Below are 17935 nucleotides of genomic sequence, written 5' to 3'. Positions count from 1 at the left end.
CCTGTCTGACCTCACGGAGCTCAGCACACCCTGCTCAGGATTGGAGGGTGGCAGGAGGCAGGCAGGCCTGGCTCAAGTCCCGGCTCTAGCACATGCCACCTGCGCACTCCTGGGCATGTCTCAGGCGGGCTCAGCTCCGTTTCCTCCTCTGCGGGTGAGGTCAGTAAGCCCTGGCTTGCAGAGCAGCCGTGAGGATGGAGACGGCCCGAGCCCAGTAAAACGCGGACTCTTAGGGGAGTCAGGGTATTACCGACGCTCACCTTCTTCAGCGCAAAGGAGGCTGTCTGGCCGCCCCGCACCTCCTTGACAGGCATGCGCTTGCGGTGGATGGACTTCACGGCGATGGACAGGAAGTTCCCCAGAGGATCCGGGCCCAGCAGCAGCGTGTCATTCAGCTTGATCAGGCCCCTGAGTGTTGTCCCTGACACCACCGTCCCCACACCCTGCAGAGAAGACCCTGGCCCCGTAAGTCTCTCCCCACTCAGCCCCTTTCCACCACACACTCAGCCCAACCCCCTGTGGGAAGTGCCCGCCCAGCCTCCCGCCCTGCTCGTCCGGAAGCCACGCACCACGCACCGGCACAGAGTAAGTGTCGTCAATCTGAAACTCCGCCGGCTCCTCCTCCCGGTAGCTGGTGCGGGGGGACAGGAGGTTGAGGAACATCTTCAGCAGATCTAGGTTCTCGCCTGTGACGTTGGAGATCTGGAATATCGGGCACATCCTACGTGGAGGGTGAATAAAAAGAAAGACAGGAGCTCAGGAGGCCAGCCTGGCCGACAGGATGGGAGCAGCAGGGGGGCTCCTGGGAGGGCCCCACTGCCCCTCACCCGCCTCCCAGGGCTCTTCCCCTCTGGCCCGGCTCTAAGGCCTTCTCCTCTTACTCAGTTTTGTCTCTAAAATCGCCCCCCTCCTCTCTGTCCCTCCACCGCTGCCCCATTTCAGGCACTCAGAACTGCTTCTTCCTAAAGCACACGCAGGCTTGCTTCAAGCCCTCAATCCCTTTCCCATTATGGAGAAAACAGCCCGCGTCCCTCCTCCCAGCATCCTGCAGGTATTTCTCTCAAATCCCTATATTCCAGCCAGACCAGAGGACTTACTTTCTTCTAAAAGCCTGGTTCTTTATGCTCCCCTGTATTTGTCCACTCTGATCCTCCTGCCTGAACTGCTTCCCTCTGATCCAACTACCAAATCCTCTCATCCTTCAGGGCACGCCTCCCTGCTGCTGCTTCCAGGAGACCCTTCCCAGACGGGCATTCACTCCTCTCAGCTCCTGAGCTTTTTGTGCCTCCGTTACATGTAACTGCCTGACTTGCCGTCATCTATCTCAAAGGCCTCTGTATCTCCACCCAGGGTTAATCAAACTCCTGGAGATCAGGAATAATATATCCCCACGGCTCCTAGAATAGTACCTGCACAGACAGGCACCGGAAAAACTCAGTGAATTAAAATGGGGGCAGCTGCCCTGGCTGGTGTGGCTCAGTTGCTTGGGCGTCACCCTGTGCACCAAAGGCTGTTGGTTTGATTTCCGGTCAGGGCACATACCCAGGTCGCAGGCTTGATCGCGGGTAGAGGATGTGCACGAGGCAGCTGATGTTTCACTCTCACATCAATGTCTCTCTCTCCCTCTCCCTTCCTATCTCTCTCTAAACACACACACACACACACACATAATAATTTTAAATAAGATAAATGGGGGCAGCTGAAATGTACCCCCTCTGCTGGTCAAACGATGGTACTGAAGACACTGTCAGGGCAGAACAGGCCAAATGCCAGGGTCCTGTACTACAGACCAAGCCAGAAGACAGGTGGCTCTAAGCAGCCCCAAGACTCTGGGAGAAGGAACAGAGTTAACAAAGTTCAAAGAGTATCTCTGACCAAGGAGCTGACCACCTTGAAGACAAGGCTAGTGCCTGAGTCAACTCTGAAACCTCAATGCTGAGATGAAGAGCCTGGCACACAACAGACATCCAAGTATATTTATAGAATCGCAGGATATGTTAATGAGTAAAGGCCTAAAATGATCTGTGATTTGAGAGCTTTTGAGATACAACAGTATAAAAATATAGAATAAGTTATAAAAATGGCAGCTTTCTATTACGCAGGGGCCAGGCACAGTTTCCAACCCTACGAGAGCCCTATGGAGGAGGGAACAACATTCTCATTTCACAGGCAAGGACACTGAGGTCTCGCTGGGATTCTAACCTCAGTGAGGCTAGCTCAGGGGTGGGCAAACTTTCTGACTCGAGGGCCACAATGGGTTCTTAAACTGGACCGGAGGGCCGGAACAAAAGCATGGATGGAGTGTTTGTGTGAACTAATATAAATTCAAAGTAAACATCATTACATAAAAGGGTACGGTCTTTTTTTTTTTTTTTTTTAATATATTTTATTGATTTTTTACAGAGAGGAAGGGAGAGAGAGAGTTAGAAACATCGATGAGAGAGAAACATCGATCAGCTGCCTCCTGCACATCCCCCACTGGGGATATGCCTGCAACCCAGGTACACGCCCCTGACCGGAATCGAACCCGGGACCCCTCAGTCCGCAGGCCGACGCTCTATCCACTGAGCCAAACCGGTTTTGGCGGTACGGTCTTTTTTTTTTTTTTAGTTTTATTCATTTCAAACGGGCCGGATCCGGCCCGCGGGCCGTAGTTTGCCCACGGCTGGGCAGCTCCTCAGAATCTGAGGCATCTGCCAGCCTGGGAGACCTTGTGCTGAGAGCACGAGTCCACTTCACCCCGTCTGTGCCCGCCCAGAAGTGAGTGCTCCCAACCCTGTTACCTCTCGGAGCTGAAGTTGGAGGCGGTAACGATCACATCATCCTTGCTCTGCACCAGCACAGGGATCTTCCGGCAGCCTGGCGACTTCAGCAGGCGCTGTAACAGCTTCAGGGTTTCTTAAAGGGTGAAATGAACAGAATTAGGAGACACAGGCTTCTCTTTGGCCAGGCTTTTAGGGCAAGACAGGTCGACTCATCACTGTTGCAAGCAGGAGACAGAGAATGTTAAATGCCACAATGCCTGGAGAAGCAAAAAAGAGGATCAAAACTTTGGGTGGATGCATGTTTGCTAGAGTAGAAACAGAGCACAGATGGGGCCTGTCTGCTGAGGTGATGAGTCTGAAACCATTGGATTTCTTTAATCTCTAGAAGACCCGCATCCTGTAAGTGATGGGAGAAGGCAAGCGGGGGGGGGGGGGGGGGGAGTCCACAGGGACAATGTTCTCAGAATGCTCTGCTTCCTGGGGGAAAAAAGCATCTGACAAAAGGATCTCTAGCACATTCAGATGCCTGCAGAGGTCCTCATGAAGCCCCCCCAAAGGACATCTCTCCACTTCTCTCCTACCATCTGCAGCTACGAGGGAGAAATGCATGAAGGCCTAGTCCTGCTCTTGTTTTAAAGCCTTTGGTGCTAAAACATTATCAGCCTGGCTGGTGTGGCTCAGTGGTTGAGCGTCAACCCCTGAACCAAAAGGTTACCAGTTTGATTCCTGGTCAAGGCACATGCCCAGGCTGCAGGCTCGATCCCCAGTAGGGAGCGTGCAGTTAACAGCCGATCTTTGATGTTTCTCTCTCATTGATGTTTCTATCTCTCTATCCCTCTCCCTTCCTCTCTTTGTAAAAGAAATCAATGAAAACATATTTAAAAAAACAAACAAACAAAAAACATTACCAGACCCCCTGCCCCAATGTTGCCACATACATCCAGCTCACATGGTAAAACCCAACCCCCTCTGTCTGAGGCCATCTGAAAAGAGGTACGAGACTAGAGGCCTCAAGAATCTTGCATTTGGAACCAGAAAGAACAAAGTGCAGGGGGTAATTCTAGGCTACGCTCAGACCAAGAGCTGAACAGGGAGAAGGCAGAAGGTTCTGGGCTGATGGGAAACTCAGGCGAGGTCTGAGCACAAGATAAGGACGCTGAAGGCTCTGGGCTGAAGCCCTGGCAGCAGACCACCAAGGAGCCCAGGGGGTGGCAGCCCCAAACAGAGAGACTGCTGCTAGCTGGGGGCTTCACTTACCTTGCAAGATGTTAGCAGGACACATATCAATCTTGGTGACCACCACAAAAACAGGCACATTGAGTGCCAATGCCAAGCCCAGGTGCTCCTTGGTCATCCCCACGATGCCAGCATTGCTGCCCACCTGCCCCAACACAGAAAGAACTATCAGGGCAAGGGAGACAGAGGTGGCTGCTGGTGGCACAGAGACTTAACGACTGCTGACGGGAGAGCGCTCCCATCTCTGAGGCCGCCATCAGAATTGGACACAGGGGCACAAGTCTCAGGCCAGGAACTAAACGGCTACAGATGAAAGCTGGGCTGGGCACAGATTGCTTTAACTCAATTCAACACTGTGGGCTAGCAAAATCCGAGGAGACTTGGAAACAATAAAGACAAATCCACAGAGTGCGGAATCTCGGAGTGAAGGTGAGGGAGATAATCAACCAAAGACCTTATACGCATATACGCATAACCCATGGACACAGATAATAAGGTGTTGAAGGCCTGCCATGGGGGCAGGGGCAGGCTGGAGGAGATCACTGGGGGGTTGGGGGGGGGGGGTGGACATATGTAATACTTTCAACAATAAAGCTTTATTAAAAAAAAAAAAGACAAGCCCAGACAATCTGGGAAAACAACTGTCTAGGGCAGTGATGGCGAACCGTTTGAGCTCGGCGTGTCAGCATTTTGAAAAACCCTAACTTAACTCTGGTGCCGTGTCACATATAGAAATGTTTTGATATTTGCAACCACAGTAAAACAAAGACTTATATTTTTGATATTTATTTTATATATTTAAATGCCATTTAACAAAGAAAAATCAACCAAAAAAAATGAGTTCGCGTGTCACCGCTGACACGCGTCATAGGTTCGCCATCACTGGTCTAGGGTCATCAAAGTGAATTCAGTTTAACAACCCTGGCTCTCAGTGTCCCCATCTATAAATTGGGGGGGGGGGGGGTTAATACCCATTTTAGAGGGTCACTTGAAGTTTAAATGCCATAACATGTCAGGGGTCCAGCACGCAACTAGCATGAGTAGGTGCTCAAGCAACAGCTGCTATTATTACTGTTACTATTCCTTCCCATAATAATAAAGGTTTTTAAATATCACCACAGAGACTGGTTAAATGAATTAGGGCACATGTGCCAAAAAAGAGGAAACTTATCTACTGATGTGGGATAATCTCTAAGATATGTTTTTAAGGGGAAAAAAGCAAGGTGTATATAGCACACTACCATTAAAAAAATGGTGACTAGGTTACTGTTGAAAAAAGCAGATGTATGACATTTGGGGAACATCTGAGAAATATAAATACTTCTGGACTAGATACTGGATGATTTAGGGAGCCCTCCTTCACCTTCTTGGTTGCAGGAACAGTAGGAGGCAGTTCTTACTTTTAGGAGCTGTGTGCTGAAGTACTTGGGGGTGAAGAGTTGAAATGTCTATAATCTACTTTCAAATGCTTCAGGCAAAAAACAAAACAAAAAAAACCCACACATCCATCCATGTACAAATAAGTATAGCAAAATGTCAATTGTTGAACCTGAGTGGCAAGTTTACAGTATTCATTAGACTATTCTTTCAACTTTTCTGAATGTTTGAAATTGGAGGAAGAGAATATTCACACTTTTGCTGGTATGATTACAAATATCTCTGGATACATGAGAAACTGGAAATACTACTTGCCTCTGAGTGGAAACTGCACAGAGTGAGGAAGGGAGACTTTTCACTCTAAGCCTTTTGGTACCTTTTTATTTTTGTATCACATAAATTTGTTACTAAAACAAAATTGTCATGAGATTTGATCATCATAGTTCACAGATGAGCCAACTACCAATGACACAGATGTCCCACACCTGTGCTTTCAGCTACAACAAGACACCGCCCCATCTTCCCTCCTAATTTTCCCCATTCCCTCCAACCTTTCCTATCCAACCCAGACTTGCTTTAGTTCTTCCCAACCTGGAAAAGAGAGAGCTCTATTGCTTTGAAGATCCCCCACCCTCCTGGAAATAGATTGCCATAGAATAATAATCAAATATTTAATTATTTTCTACAGAAAATTTTAATATTTGTATCTGGCCCAAAAGTCAGATAATATTTAACGTTTCATATGAGTGAAGATGTTTCCAAAAATTGGCCTTTCTCACTGTAGCTTAGTTAGAAAAGCGTTCATTTTAAACTGACAGATGTCTATACCTTTCTTTTTTTATTTAATATATTTTTATTGATTTCAGAGAGGAAGAGAGAGGGAGAGATGGAAACATCAATGATAAGAGAGGATCACTGAACAGCTGCCTCCTGCACACCCTGCACTGGGGATCAAGCCTGAAACCTGGGCATGTGCCCCTGACCGGAATCGAACCCAGGACCCCTCAGTCCGCAGGCTGACATTCTATCCACTGAGCCAAACCGGCCAGGGCTATACCTTTCTTAATACCACCCCATATGCCCTAAGGACCATCCATTGAAACCCCTTCTTAGAGAGCATGTTTCCCTAGCCCAGTCCAGGCTGGTCATGGCCCCTTGCAATGATCAAAGATACAGGAAATGAAACCACACTGAGAGCCCAAGAACCCTGGGCAGAGAGCCCACAGTGTTCATCCAGATGCGCCGCCTCCCTTTAGTCTCGTCTGGGGGGACTTCGCCGGAAAACCTGTGTTTGTGGGACAACCTGATGGAGCTTGCTCTGAACAGATGCTGCGTTTACTACATTTATTAATGCAAGCAGCTGGAGGGGCTGGGGCATGGGGAAGGGCCTCGAGGACTTGCGGAAGGAAAACGTGCTTGCTGGTTCTGTCTGAGAAAGCTGTGAAGCTGCCACCCAGGTTGTGGGCCTCACAGACCCCCCTCTGTCCAGGGAGGAAGATCAAAGGGACCCAAATACAAGCTTAGCAACATGATCCAACACGGGCCTCTGCTCCCTTCCTTTTCAGTCCCTCTACATAAATGAGCTGCTCAGAAATCCATTCCTACCAGGCTGATCGCTCTCTGGAGCCCAGGCCGGCCCTGTTCGCTGCTGCCTCCCCAGGCCCGGCACGGTCCCAGGCACGCAGCATCCTCTCAACATGGACACTCATTCCAGGCTCCGGAAGAGGCCCCCTCTCAGGCGCCTCTTGACTGCTGTCTGTGCTCTCCTCCATCCCTCCCCCCTGGCCCCCCTCTCTGAGGGTTCCCCCTGGTGCCACCTCCTCAAAGTAGCCCAACCCCGGAAGAAAACATTTCTAAAGGCAGTAAGTAACCCCCAGGAGAAACCCTCCTCTGTGTCTCTCCAAAAAATGAGAGGTCTGCAAATACCCTGGCTTTTCCTTAGGGGATCCCTCCTGAGCCTCACCTAGGAAATCAAGTTACACCCTTGAGATGACTGTAGAGCTCAGGGGACCCTGGCAAAATTGTCATCCTTACCCAGTGTCAAAGCCCCAAACCAACAGGCTTCAGCCTCAGAACAATTTCAAACCTGTGCACACCACCACACCCTCCACGTCCCGCTGAAGCCGCACTTACCATGAGCATGCAGAAGTCAGGCAGGTGGCCCGTCATGCCGAAGACCGTGGTCTTCAGGTATTTCTCGTGGCCAGCCAAGTCAATGAAGGTGATCACTTTAGTGGATTTCTCACAAATCTTCGTCCACTCCAGGCTGCCACCGTGGCTGTCTGGCTTGTTCACCACATTGCCTTCGCTGTCAAAGCCCAGAATGTCGTTGCCCACACTGCTGGTGCGACCAGATTCGATCTCATGTTTGTGGCGGAAGAGTTTCTGGCGGGCAAAGCCTCGGCCATTGTCCAGCTCCCCGTGTGTCAGGACCCCCAGAAGCGTGCTTTTGCCAGCATCCACGTTGCCCACTACCGCTACCCTGCGAGTACATGAAGCCACACATCCACGTGAGAGTCAGTGGTGAGTGAAGGGAAACCCACCAACCGAGTCTGTAAGGACAGGCTTGCTCCTGAGCCTCTCCAGCTCACTGCCCCTCCTACTCCTGGGTAAGCACCGTGGGAACGTGCCTGGAGGTATTCTCCAGGGCGCAGGAAGGGTTATGCAGGAGAAGCGGGGCTCCCACCACTGTGGCTTTCTCCCTGAACTCCCACTCGCTTCCCCAAGGCTGCTGGAGGGGGGCCCCAGAGCCAAGACAGGCACAAAATGCCTCCTCCATCACCCAGGTTTCTGGACTCACAGGCCGATAAGAAAGACAATGCAGCCCACAGAACGAATGGCTGGCCTCGCTCCCACTCTTCCCAAGTGGAAACAGTTAGGGATGGGGAGGTGCAGGAATAGAGAAAGGTGCTATGGTGTCTCTGGACGCTCTTTCCATGACTCAGAAGGGAAGGGGTGAAGCTGCCACGCTAGGTGTCAGAGGCTCAATCACGGCTCGTGCTGCAGGGACTCCTGAGGCCTCCTCACCTGACCTCCAGGAAGTCATTGTCTCCCACTCGCTTCCGGACCAGGTAATCACGCACGCGGCCCCCCGCTTCCTGCCGTTCCCGCAGGAGGATGACGTCGGCCTCTATCTGCTCGGCCATGCTTTTCACTGTGGCGTAGGAGGCCTCCATGTCCGCTTCACTCAGCCCGTACTCAGTCCCATCTGGTGACAAGAGCCCAGGCATCAGTGTTCCAACAAGCCAGACAGTCTAGCCCTAACCAAGGCCCCACCCTAGGCACCAGAGCACATGGCTCTCTCTATTTGACACTTTTAAAAACCTTGGGCACATGCAGAGTTAATAAATAATAGTGCCACAGGCCTCCCCATTAAGCAAGACACTCATTAATTCACTCAACAGTAATCACTGAGACTCTCCTGGGTTTTACGCCAAGCCTCATGCTGAGTCCGGGGAATACAGGTGCCCTCAGCGAGCTCACAGCCCAGTGGGAGAGACAGGAAATTAATTAATGGCAATACAGCTTGAATATTATACTATAGAACTGTACAAAGAGAATGTAAAGTTTGGGCAACTAGCACTGCCTGGGGAAGCGGAGGGCAGCTTGGCAGGGTGCTGCAGAGAAGGGAGGAAAGGTGTCCTCGGCGGAGAGGCTAAGCATGGAACGCTGCCGATCACAGCACACTCAGGGCCCAGGAGCAGCTCGGTGTGCTGGGGAGCTGGGTGGCAAGTGGCAGGAGACCACACAAGAGGTGGAAGCGGTTAAGCAGACAGACATTAGCAGCAAAACACACGATGCACCAGGCAATGGGAAGCCTTGGGGGTTTAGGCAAGGGAGTAACATGACCCGATCGCTGCGGGTTAGAAGGATCTCTTGGGCAGCGGTAAAAAGTGTACACCGACAAGTGAGAGACCAGAAATGGGGAGCCCAGTTAGGAAGTCGTTCTCATAATCCCGGCAAGCAATAATGAGGACGGGAGACAAAGGGAAATGGGAGAGAGTTAAGGATGATTTCAGAAATAGAATTTTGACTGAGGTAGCTACAGTGAAATGCCCAGCAAATAGATGGAAAAATGAGTCTGAGCTCAGGATGAGGAAGGGAGGAACCAATTAACCAATCATTTACTGAGAGTCCATTGATGACAATTCCCATCAGTGCTTTCCACTCGATGTCATAACTTCCACAATAGCTCCTTCAGCTTCTCCTCCAGCCTCTGTCTCTGAGACACCCCTGCGCCTGCCCTAGGCTAACCCGCCAGCAGGGGCCTAATCTCTTCTACTGCCTCCCAAACACCTTGAAGCACCTTCTCGCACCCTCTCTTCCTTTTCCTCCTACTTCTCCCCGTACGGACAAGCTCAGTCACTCCTCAGTGAGGAAAAGGAAACCCCTCCTCACCTCCCCTGCTTGTCTACCGTCTCCTCTGTTCCTCCTTTACCACCGAGCATCTCAAAAGAGTAATTGAGACTTGCTGACTATCACCATCCTACCCTGAATCTTCTAACACTAGAAAAAACTAGCTGTCAAGTCATCAATGGCTTTCTAACCCCTCCTCCGATGCCCCTTTCTCGACCACAACAGTATTGGCCACTGCTCGCCTCCCTCCGCCCTGCGTGCCGAGCGCATGAACTCTCCTGATTCCCCTCCTGCTCTCTGGCTCCTCTCTCTGTCTACGCTGTGGCTCTTCCTGCTCCTGTCCTTAAATGCCAGGCTTTTCCAGTAGCCAGTCAGGGCCCTCTTCTCTATCCTCTGAGCATTCCCCTTGACTATCTCATACTATGGCTTCACCTGTCATTTAAAAACCTACAAAATAAGTAAATAAATAAATAACCCCTTTCGTTTCTAGCACTGTCCTCTTCCCAGGACTCTAGGATGAATTCCCAGTTGCCTGGATGGCTCTTAGAAGCCTGATGTCTAAACTCAACAACCCAAGCCCCTCCCTTTAAACAACAGCACAAAAACTAACACCATTAATAAGTCACTTTAGTCCTCACTGCAACCCTCTGAGGTAAACAGAACCCAGAGAGGACTCCGAGCTGGCCGAGCGCCAAGGGGCTGTGAGCTTAGGTCTTCTGATTCCAAACCCAGAGCCTTTTCTCTGGCCGGGGTTCCTCTTATGCCAGACCAGTTCCTCCTCTCGCCTTCCCTATTTCTGAAGACAGCACCATCCTCCCAGTCACCCCAGCGGAATACTCATCACTCCGGTCCCGCTGATTCTAGCTTCCTACCTGCCCTTCTTGCTTTGTCCCGGCTCTGCTCTTTTGGCCAACCCGCTGCCACAAGTCTGATTCAGGCCCTGATTCTACCTCAGTTACCACAACAGACCCCTAACTGGTCTTAGCAAATCCATCTCAGCTCCTCCAGCCCATCCTGCGTGGACACAAGTCCGTGCTCCTAGAAAAAGAAGCTCTAATGTTGTCACGCCCTCGTCAAAGCCTGTGTGGGAATGGCTTCCCAGGCCCAGCAGGTTCAGTTTCAATTCCTTAGAGGTCTCCCCACTGATTCCACCCCCCCACCCCCTCAGTTCCGTCCCAGTGCAAGCAAGCCAGTCACCATCCCTCCCACGTTCTCTGTACTTCTCCAGCTCACACCCTTGCTTATGTAACTTCTCCAGCTCACACCCTTGCTTATGTAACTTCTCCAGCTCACACCCTTGCTTATGTAACTTCTCCAGCTCACACCCTTGCTTATGTAACTTCTCCAGCTCACACCCTTGCTTATGTAACTTCTCCAGCTCACACCCTTGCTTATGTAACTTCTCCAGCTCACACCCTTGCTTATGTAACTTCTCCAGCTCACACCCTTGCTTATGTAACTTCTCCAGCTCACACCCTTGCTTATGTAACTTCTCCAGCTCACACCCTTGCTTATGTAACTTCTCCAGCTCACACCCTTGCTTATGTAACTTCTCCAGCTCACACCCTTGCTTATGTAACTTCTCCAGCTCACACCCTTGCTTATGTATTTCCTCTCCTACAAAACCCACGAGCACACCTCCGACCTCCCCTGCTCACTGACGGCATCCCCACACACTACGCCTTGTGGAGCAGTGTTTTGGATGCACGTCTTCCCTCACTATCCATTAGCATCTCCAGGAAAGAAGTCGAACGCAAACATTCCCGGGATCCCCAGGGGGGATGCGTTTCCTACATGAAGTTCTCAGTGTTTGCAAAATGCGAACCAAGTGCACAAAGAAGGAGCAGTTGGGCTGAGGAGTTTCTAAACGCAGGGCCAACTGAGCTCTGGACGTCTGGGTCAGAGAACTTGAAGTGTTCCTTGGAGAAAGCCTGCTAATCCTGCCATTCTTGCCAGATCCCCAAATTCTAGCCACTGTTTCTTGATTCTGACCCAACGAAAAGCAATGTTTTCAGGTCCTGTTCCACAGCTGGGGGCAATGACCAATAGCACCTCGTCCAGCCAGAGCTCCGGGTGGTCAAATGCCCCGTCACATTCCCCTTCTCCGCATGCACTGCAGTCCTCACGCGGCATTAGTGGAGACAAAGGCCAAGGGGAAGGCCGCAGCGGTCCAGTTACTAAAGGCCACATTCACCCACACCTGACCCTCAGTGCGACTTCAGTCCTGGCACCTGACTTACCCTTTCTACATGCACTTCCTGCTCAACCTGATGCGAGGTTCTCCGAACTTTCAGGATAAAAGCCTGAACTCTTTGGAATGGCACTCAAGGACCGTCCTGACTGGCACTCCCAGTCTCACACACTACACTCCTGCTTCACTGGCCCGCCACTGGCCCGCCACCTGCTCCTCCTTGGCCGCTGCCTCTTGCCTGTGGCTGCCTCTGCGCACTCACACTGCCTTCGTTCGCCCAGAAAACTCCTGCTCATCCTTCAGAACCGACTCAAGGGTCACATCCGCTTTGAAGCTTTTCCTGACTCTCCACAAAGACTTCATACTCCTCCTCCTTTGTTCCTGAACTTTTAATACAGTACCTGGCTCTTAGAAAGTTGTAACTTAATAACTGACAAATTAACAAGATTCTGCCCTCACCAGTTTGTCTCTGTGGATAGAGTGTCAGCCTGCGGACTAAAGGGTCCCGGGTTCGATTCCGGTCAAGGGCATGTACTTTGGTTGTGTGCTCAATTCCCAGTAGGGGTTGTGCAGGAGGCAGCTGATCAATGTTTCTCTCCCACTGATGTTGCTAACTCTCTATCTCTCTGCCTTCCTCTCTGTAAAAATCAATGAACTATATATTTTAAAAAATTAACAAGATTCTTGACAGCAATCTCATGGCAAATCAACTATACCTGGAACCCTTAAAGAATTATTACTGCAACTATTAATAGTAGCTAACATTTATATAATGCTCACTATGTGCCAAGTGTTAACCTTCACCATGACACTACTACTCTCCCCTTTTTAAGATAACTTAGAGCCAGTAGGCAAAGTCAGACCTGCCAGACTCCAGACCCTGAACTAACTCCTGGGCCAGATTGCCCCTTTTATAAGATCCATCTTAGAGTACGAATGTGTACTTAAAGAGCACATTCCTCTATGCAGCTTAGAATGTTTAATGCCAGTTTATTCATACAAAATGTCTCAGAGGGAGGGTGGGGAAGGATGTCATTATCCTCATTTTACAGGCAAAGGATGTGATAAACAGAGGTGAGGCGCCAGGCACACACAGGAAGCAGGTGCTGAAGCCGGTCCCTGGGGCCTTGCATGTGGTTTAGTCCTCTGTTTGATGTTCAGCTTGTTTAACTAGTTACAACCTCTAAATAATTCCAGCAGGAAGGAGTCACTGTGAATCTAATACCATCCAGGTGATAGATGCAAAGATAATGCCTGGGTGTGTAATGTGTTAATGAATGTTTGACATCTTATGCTTTGCCATGAACGGGTTAATTAGTTGTCAGCCGCCAGGGTCCGGGAAAATTCACTCAGAGTCCACATTAAAGAACTGGGGGCAGAGGAAGGTGAGTTAGGGATCTGGGTCTCAAAGAACAGTCCCACCACTTGTCAAAACTGATCTAGATGTGGTTTCTTCAGCTCCACAAGCAGGAAGTGGTCTCTTATGGTTCATTCTATCACAGCAGGCCTAGTCTGTACCTGCCACAAAGGTTTCAAAAAGCTAGCAATGACCCCCTAGTTACCAAATGAATGGCTTTTTCTGAACCCAACTCTCCTTGCTGTCTCTCTAGCACTTGACAGTGCTAACCAACTCCCCTTCCTGACATGCAAAGGGTGATAAGACCAAAACTAAGCGGTGGCAGCAAAGATGGAAAGGAAAGGATAGATAAGAAACACATTTCAAAGGAAGGCACAGCAGTAACTGGAGATCGAGCCCTTCTTCTTTGTGTCACTTCTGACCATTTCCAAATACTATTCTCTATTGAGGTTATTTGTATATATGCTATCTTTCCTCCCTGGGACAGAGACCAGATTTTAGTATCCAAAACTACTTTGCAACAGTATCAAGCCCTTAGAAGATACTTAATAGGTATTAGCCAAATAAAGAATGATATTGAGATCTTCTCCATCTTAAACTCAGTCAACAAAGGAATTATTATCTGCCTTTACAAAGCCTACATTCACAAAGAGAGCTGTTCCTTTAATGATGCACCAAGCCCTCCTGAGGCTTCCTGCAAAGATGACAGACCAGTTCTGGTTCAGGCTAAATTCATAATCATTATCAAGCCCAGCTGTCATTTCAGCATAATGCCAGAATGAAGATAAAGTAAGTAGGCCTCGTGTTGAAAGGATAGAGGAGGAATGACTCGGGGGGAAATACCCAGGACATAATGTGGGATTCTGTTATGGAAGCTGCCTTCCTCCAAAACAGCCCCATTACAACGGAATAAGCAGGCCGGAGTACAATAACCAGTTCCTTCCAGAATGCTACCTCGTCTACATGTCTGATGGGATCTCACGGGGAGAAGAGAGGGCTTCAGTTAGCACAACTACCCACACTGAGTGGTCAGTGTGGTCTGGGGCAAGACAGCCTTGCTGAAGAGAAGAATTCCGGTGTCTCCTCCTTGCTGATACCAAGAAGGACCACATAAGTTCTCTGCTAAGCAGACAGTAATAGCAATGGGATCTGTAAACTGGGGTGGAGGGGAAGACTAGAGCTGCCCAGGGAAGGCTGAATCCTAGGCCTGTGGCTTGCTCTACACCTGGGACAAGTTTCCTGGCTTGGTGCTTCATTCCCCTTCATGCAAATGGAGGTGGAAAAGAGGCATCTGTAAAACCGCTTGGAAAGTGAATCTTTCAAGTCAAGCATATTATGACCAAAAAGGTGGGAATGAACAGATCACATTATACTTTTATATCCTCCCAAACAGTTCTGCAGACACTGAACAAAAAAATGGGTAAAAGATGGGAAATGTGCTCTAAATATTTTTTAAAAAATAAAGTGAAAGGAAAACTATGCTCACCTGATCCCTGCCCAATGACATATATGGTCTCTCCGCATCCCTCGTCCATCCTCTCCCACATCTGCCGAAGTAGGCTGTCATACTGCTCTGACGTAGGGCTCACTAGAACCAGCTAGAAAAGAAACCAACAGCCTTAGACCACACTTACTACAAGAGCACCACAGCCAAAGCAGGTCAACAGCCTGACCGAGGCCCTGACTGCACCCCGCAGCACCCTAATCTACAACAGCTACAAAGCCCCTCCTGCCCTCTCTGCCACTCCTTCAATAGCCTCTGAGCCGAAGGCCTTATCTGAGTTGAGTTTTATAATGTACTAAAATGACGACGTGTGAAACACAACCCACAGAAAAGAGGGTGTGAGCAGCCTGCCTCCAGCTGCTTAACAGGAGGGGAAGGACCAACAATGACTGAGAATCTGACACTGTGGGTAGAAATTGATGAGCAATGCTCCATACCCACATGCCAAAGTCTTCTACCTACAGCTTGCAACTCATAGGACAAAGATCTAAACTGCCATGCCCTCCACCTTAGACCAATGGTTGCCATAATAACAAAAGAGTTCTGTTCCATTTTGCCTTGGCTATCTTGATTTTTTCTTTTTCTTTAGGAATCGGCAGTAAAAAATGCTGCAAGACTAGTCTTCATCAACAAAACACCATTACCACTAAGATGGGCATTAGCACGATCATTTTACGAATTTGTGACAATAACATTTAAGTATCAACCGCTTATTTGGGGAGGACATTTAACAATAACCATTCTTGTGTGACCTTGGACAAAGAGCTTAATCTCTCTCAGTCTCATTTTCTTCAATCTACAAAATGTAGGTAATACCACCTGCATCCTCAGGCCACGCCACTGTAAAGACCAAATACGATAACATGTAAGCATCTAGTCCAAAGCTCAATAGGTGGTAAGTACAGTTTTCTTCACAATCCTTTCCAAAAAAAAACCCTTCTTGGATGAAACTAGCCATTAACTGTTTCTCACTTTGGAAACTTTCAGAGCCTTAGATCTCCACATATAATTGTAGCAAGTGCAGAACTAACAGCTTCTAATCCTTTCCTCAAGACTCAATCTCTCAAACCATTCCTTATCTCTCTCTACATGGTCATTTTTCTTTTCGATATCACCGATATTTATATACATACAGTTCCTCAACATCCCAGCTATGAGATGAAGAACCACTTCCCTACTCTGGAACATTAAATAAGTTGGTCAGGAAATGAAAGTATTACTCTCTTTGCAACACTACCCTGCAATTTCCCACTGTTTTCAGGTTTCTCCAGCAACTTGACCATGATTGACATCCAGCTGGCCTGCTTGAGTCAAGCACATCTCTTACAATTCTCCAGTTGACTCATCAGAGCTTGTACTTCTAACCTGAGTGCTGCCTGGGTCTGTTGCATCATGTCACATTGCCTCACATATATCCCCAGACCTTCCCTCTCTCCCAGCGTGGCCATTCTCATTATGGTATTAGAGGCACCAGGTAAGACCACTGGCTTCCAAGTGCTCAGCTGCCACAAAAGAGAGAAAGAGCCACTGAAAGTTGGTTGCTTAGGTTGCAGGGACAAATCTTCTCCAGTATGGGCCAAGTTTCATGCCATTTTGCCACCAAAGACTGTGTAAGGTCACAAACATCTCTATTGCAATTTTCCAGCAACAGGTAGGAGGGGGTACTGGTGCTCTACCTTCCATCGGCTGCTATTAAACTGCACAGGGAATGATCAGTTCTTCAGTTCACTTCATTTACTGAATAGTTATGTATTAGGCACCATACTAGGGGTCTTATAGGCATCTCTCATTTTTACAACCATCTGTACTTAAAAAAATCACGTAGCTGAAGAACTGAGAAGCCAAACTTTCCCAAGGTCACAGAGCCTTTGTAAGTGGCAGGGCAGGAAAAGAATCTGTTAAGAAAAACAAAATTCAACCAAATAAGTTTAAAGATCTAATTGGCTTTATTAGTGATTCATGAATTGTGCAGCATCCCACCTCGTAAATAAGAGACCTGCGCTGAGTAGTACAAGGTGCAAGATTCTTATAGGAAACTGGGCCAGATAAAGTTATTAGCACCCCCTGGCCATGGGCAAGGAGACACATTGTGGTGGGTGTTGCTCTTCTATCAGTCAGGGACAGAGTTAGTTCATCCTAGCTCGAAGCCTGTGTTGGTGGCCAGAGCCACTCATGCATACAACCATATGTATATAAAAAGTTATTAGCAAAAGAAAATATTGTTTCAGGCCAGTTGACCAGTGTTGGTGGGGAGGCGTGGCAGGGGCTCTTATGCAGGTAACCTGTGTAGTGTCCACGAGGAAATTACAGTCCAATACTCCACACCTGGGCGGGGCTGAAACTGCAATTAAGTCTTGTTTTACTCTCAAGGGAGCAAGTGATCCCACCTCGGGTCTGTTTCTTTCTTTTCTTTTTTCTTTTTTGCCAGAACCCAACCCTGTCTGGCTCCCAAGTTAGCATTCTTTCCATTTAGCACCTGCAAAACACAGTCACATCTTATACTTAATTTTCATCGCCCACAATGCCCAGCAGGTGGTCAGACCATAACTCCTGCCCACCTTCTCGGGAGCTCAGAGGACACGATTTGAAACGGCCTTCATTACTGCATTCGTACAGGTTGTGTTCCACTCCCAGGATGGCGAGGTGACAGGTCAAGTCCCTCTTTCAATGTTGTTTTGGGTGGATTGGCAAAGTGGACACAGCTCGGACATCCTTCTCCCCGACTGAGCCACTACTTTCTGTTTCCTTTCCCGACACCAGGAAGAGACGCCTCCCGCTTCGCTTCGGACGGCCTGATCCTCCCGCGCCTCCACTCCCGCTCCCAAGCCACCGCCGACCCTCGCTGCCACGGACAGTGCAGCGGGCCCCCCTCGGTATCGGAGGAGGTGGCACCGCGCGGGGCGCTGCCGGTGTCGGGCACCCGAGTTCCACGTGGCGGAGCCGAGGGGTTGTGATCTCCCCGGGAGCCGGGCGGCGGGAGGGGATCGGAGCCGCTGGGAGAAGGACGGCGGTGGGGGGGCCGCACGGGGCCACCCATCGCTCGGGAACCCCCGGCGCTGTCCCCACCGGCAGGTGGGCGGGCTCGGCTCCTCCCGCCCCCGCTCCCGCCCCCTCTGTCGCCCGGGAAACGGCTCGGCCCACCGCCGGGC

General features: G+C 49.6%; 1 protein-coding gene across 6 annotated transcripts in view; it reads right to left on the bottom strand.

The window, feature by feature from the left end:
• Positions 1-17935, bottom strand: part of GTPBP1 (GTP binding protein 1) — a 28432-nt gene that overhangs the window by 6959 nt on the left and 3538 nt on the right. For 2 of the 6 annotated variants that reach the window (XM_036296649.1, XM_036296648.1), the window contains 7 exons: positions 14769-14880; positions 8406-8586; positions 7512-7860; positions 4023-4146; positions 2784-2898; positions 577-721; positions 261-443 (listed from right to left, as the gene is read on the bottom strand). In XM_036296649.1, coding sequence (XP_036152542.1) covers positions 261-443; positions 577-721; positions 2784-2898; positions 4023-4146; positions 7512-7860; positions 8406-8586; positions 14769-14880 — 1209 coding nt within the window. Of the gene's footprint in view, positions 1-260; positions 444-576; positions 722-2783; positions 2899-4022; positions 4147-7511; positions 7861-8405; positions 8587-14768; positions 14881-17173; positions 17263-17344; positions 17919-17935 lie in introns of those variants that run through there. The other 4 variants (XM_036296653.1, XM_036296652.1, XM_036296654.1 and 1 more) reach the window with 4 other exon arrangements.

The sequence above is a fragment of the Myotis myotis genome, unplaced genomic scaffold (assembly GCF_014108235.1).
Source record: "Myotis myotis isolate mMyoMyo1 unplaced genomic scaffold, mMyoMyo1.p scaffold_m19_p_3, whole genome shotgun sequence".
Lineage (NCBI taxonomy): Eukaryota > Metazoa > Chordata > Mammalia > Chiroptera > Vespertilionidae > Myotis > Myotis myotis.
This window is presented reverse-complemented; position numbering and strand designations above follow the sequence as displayed.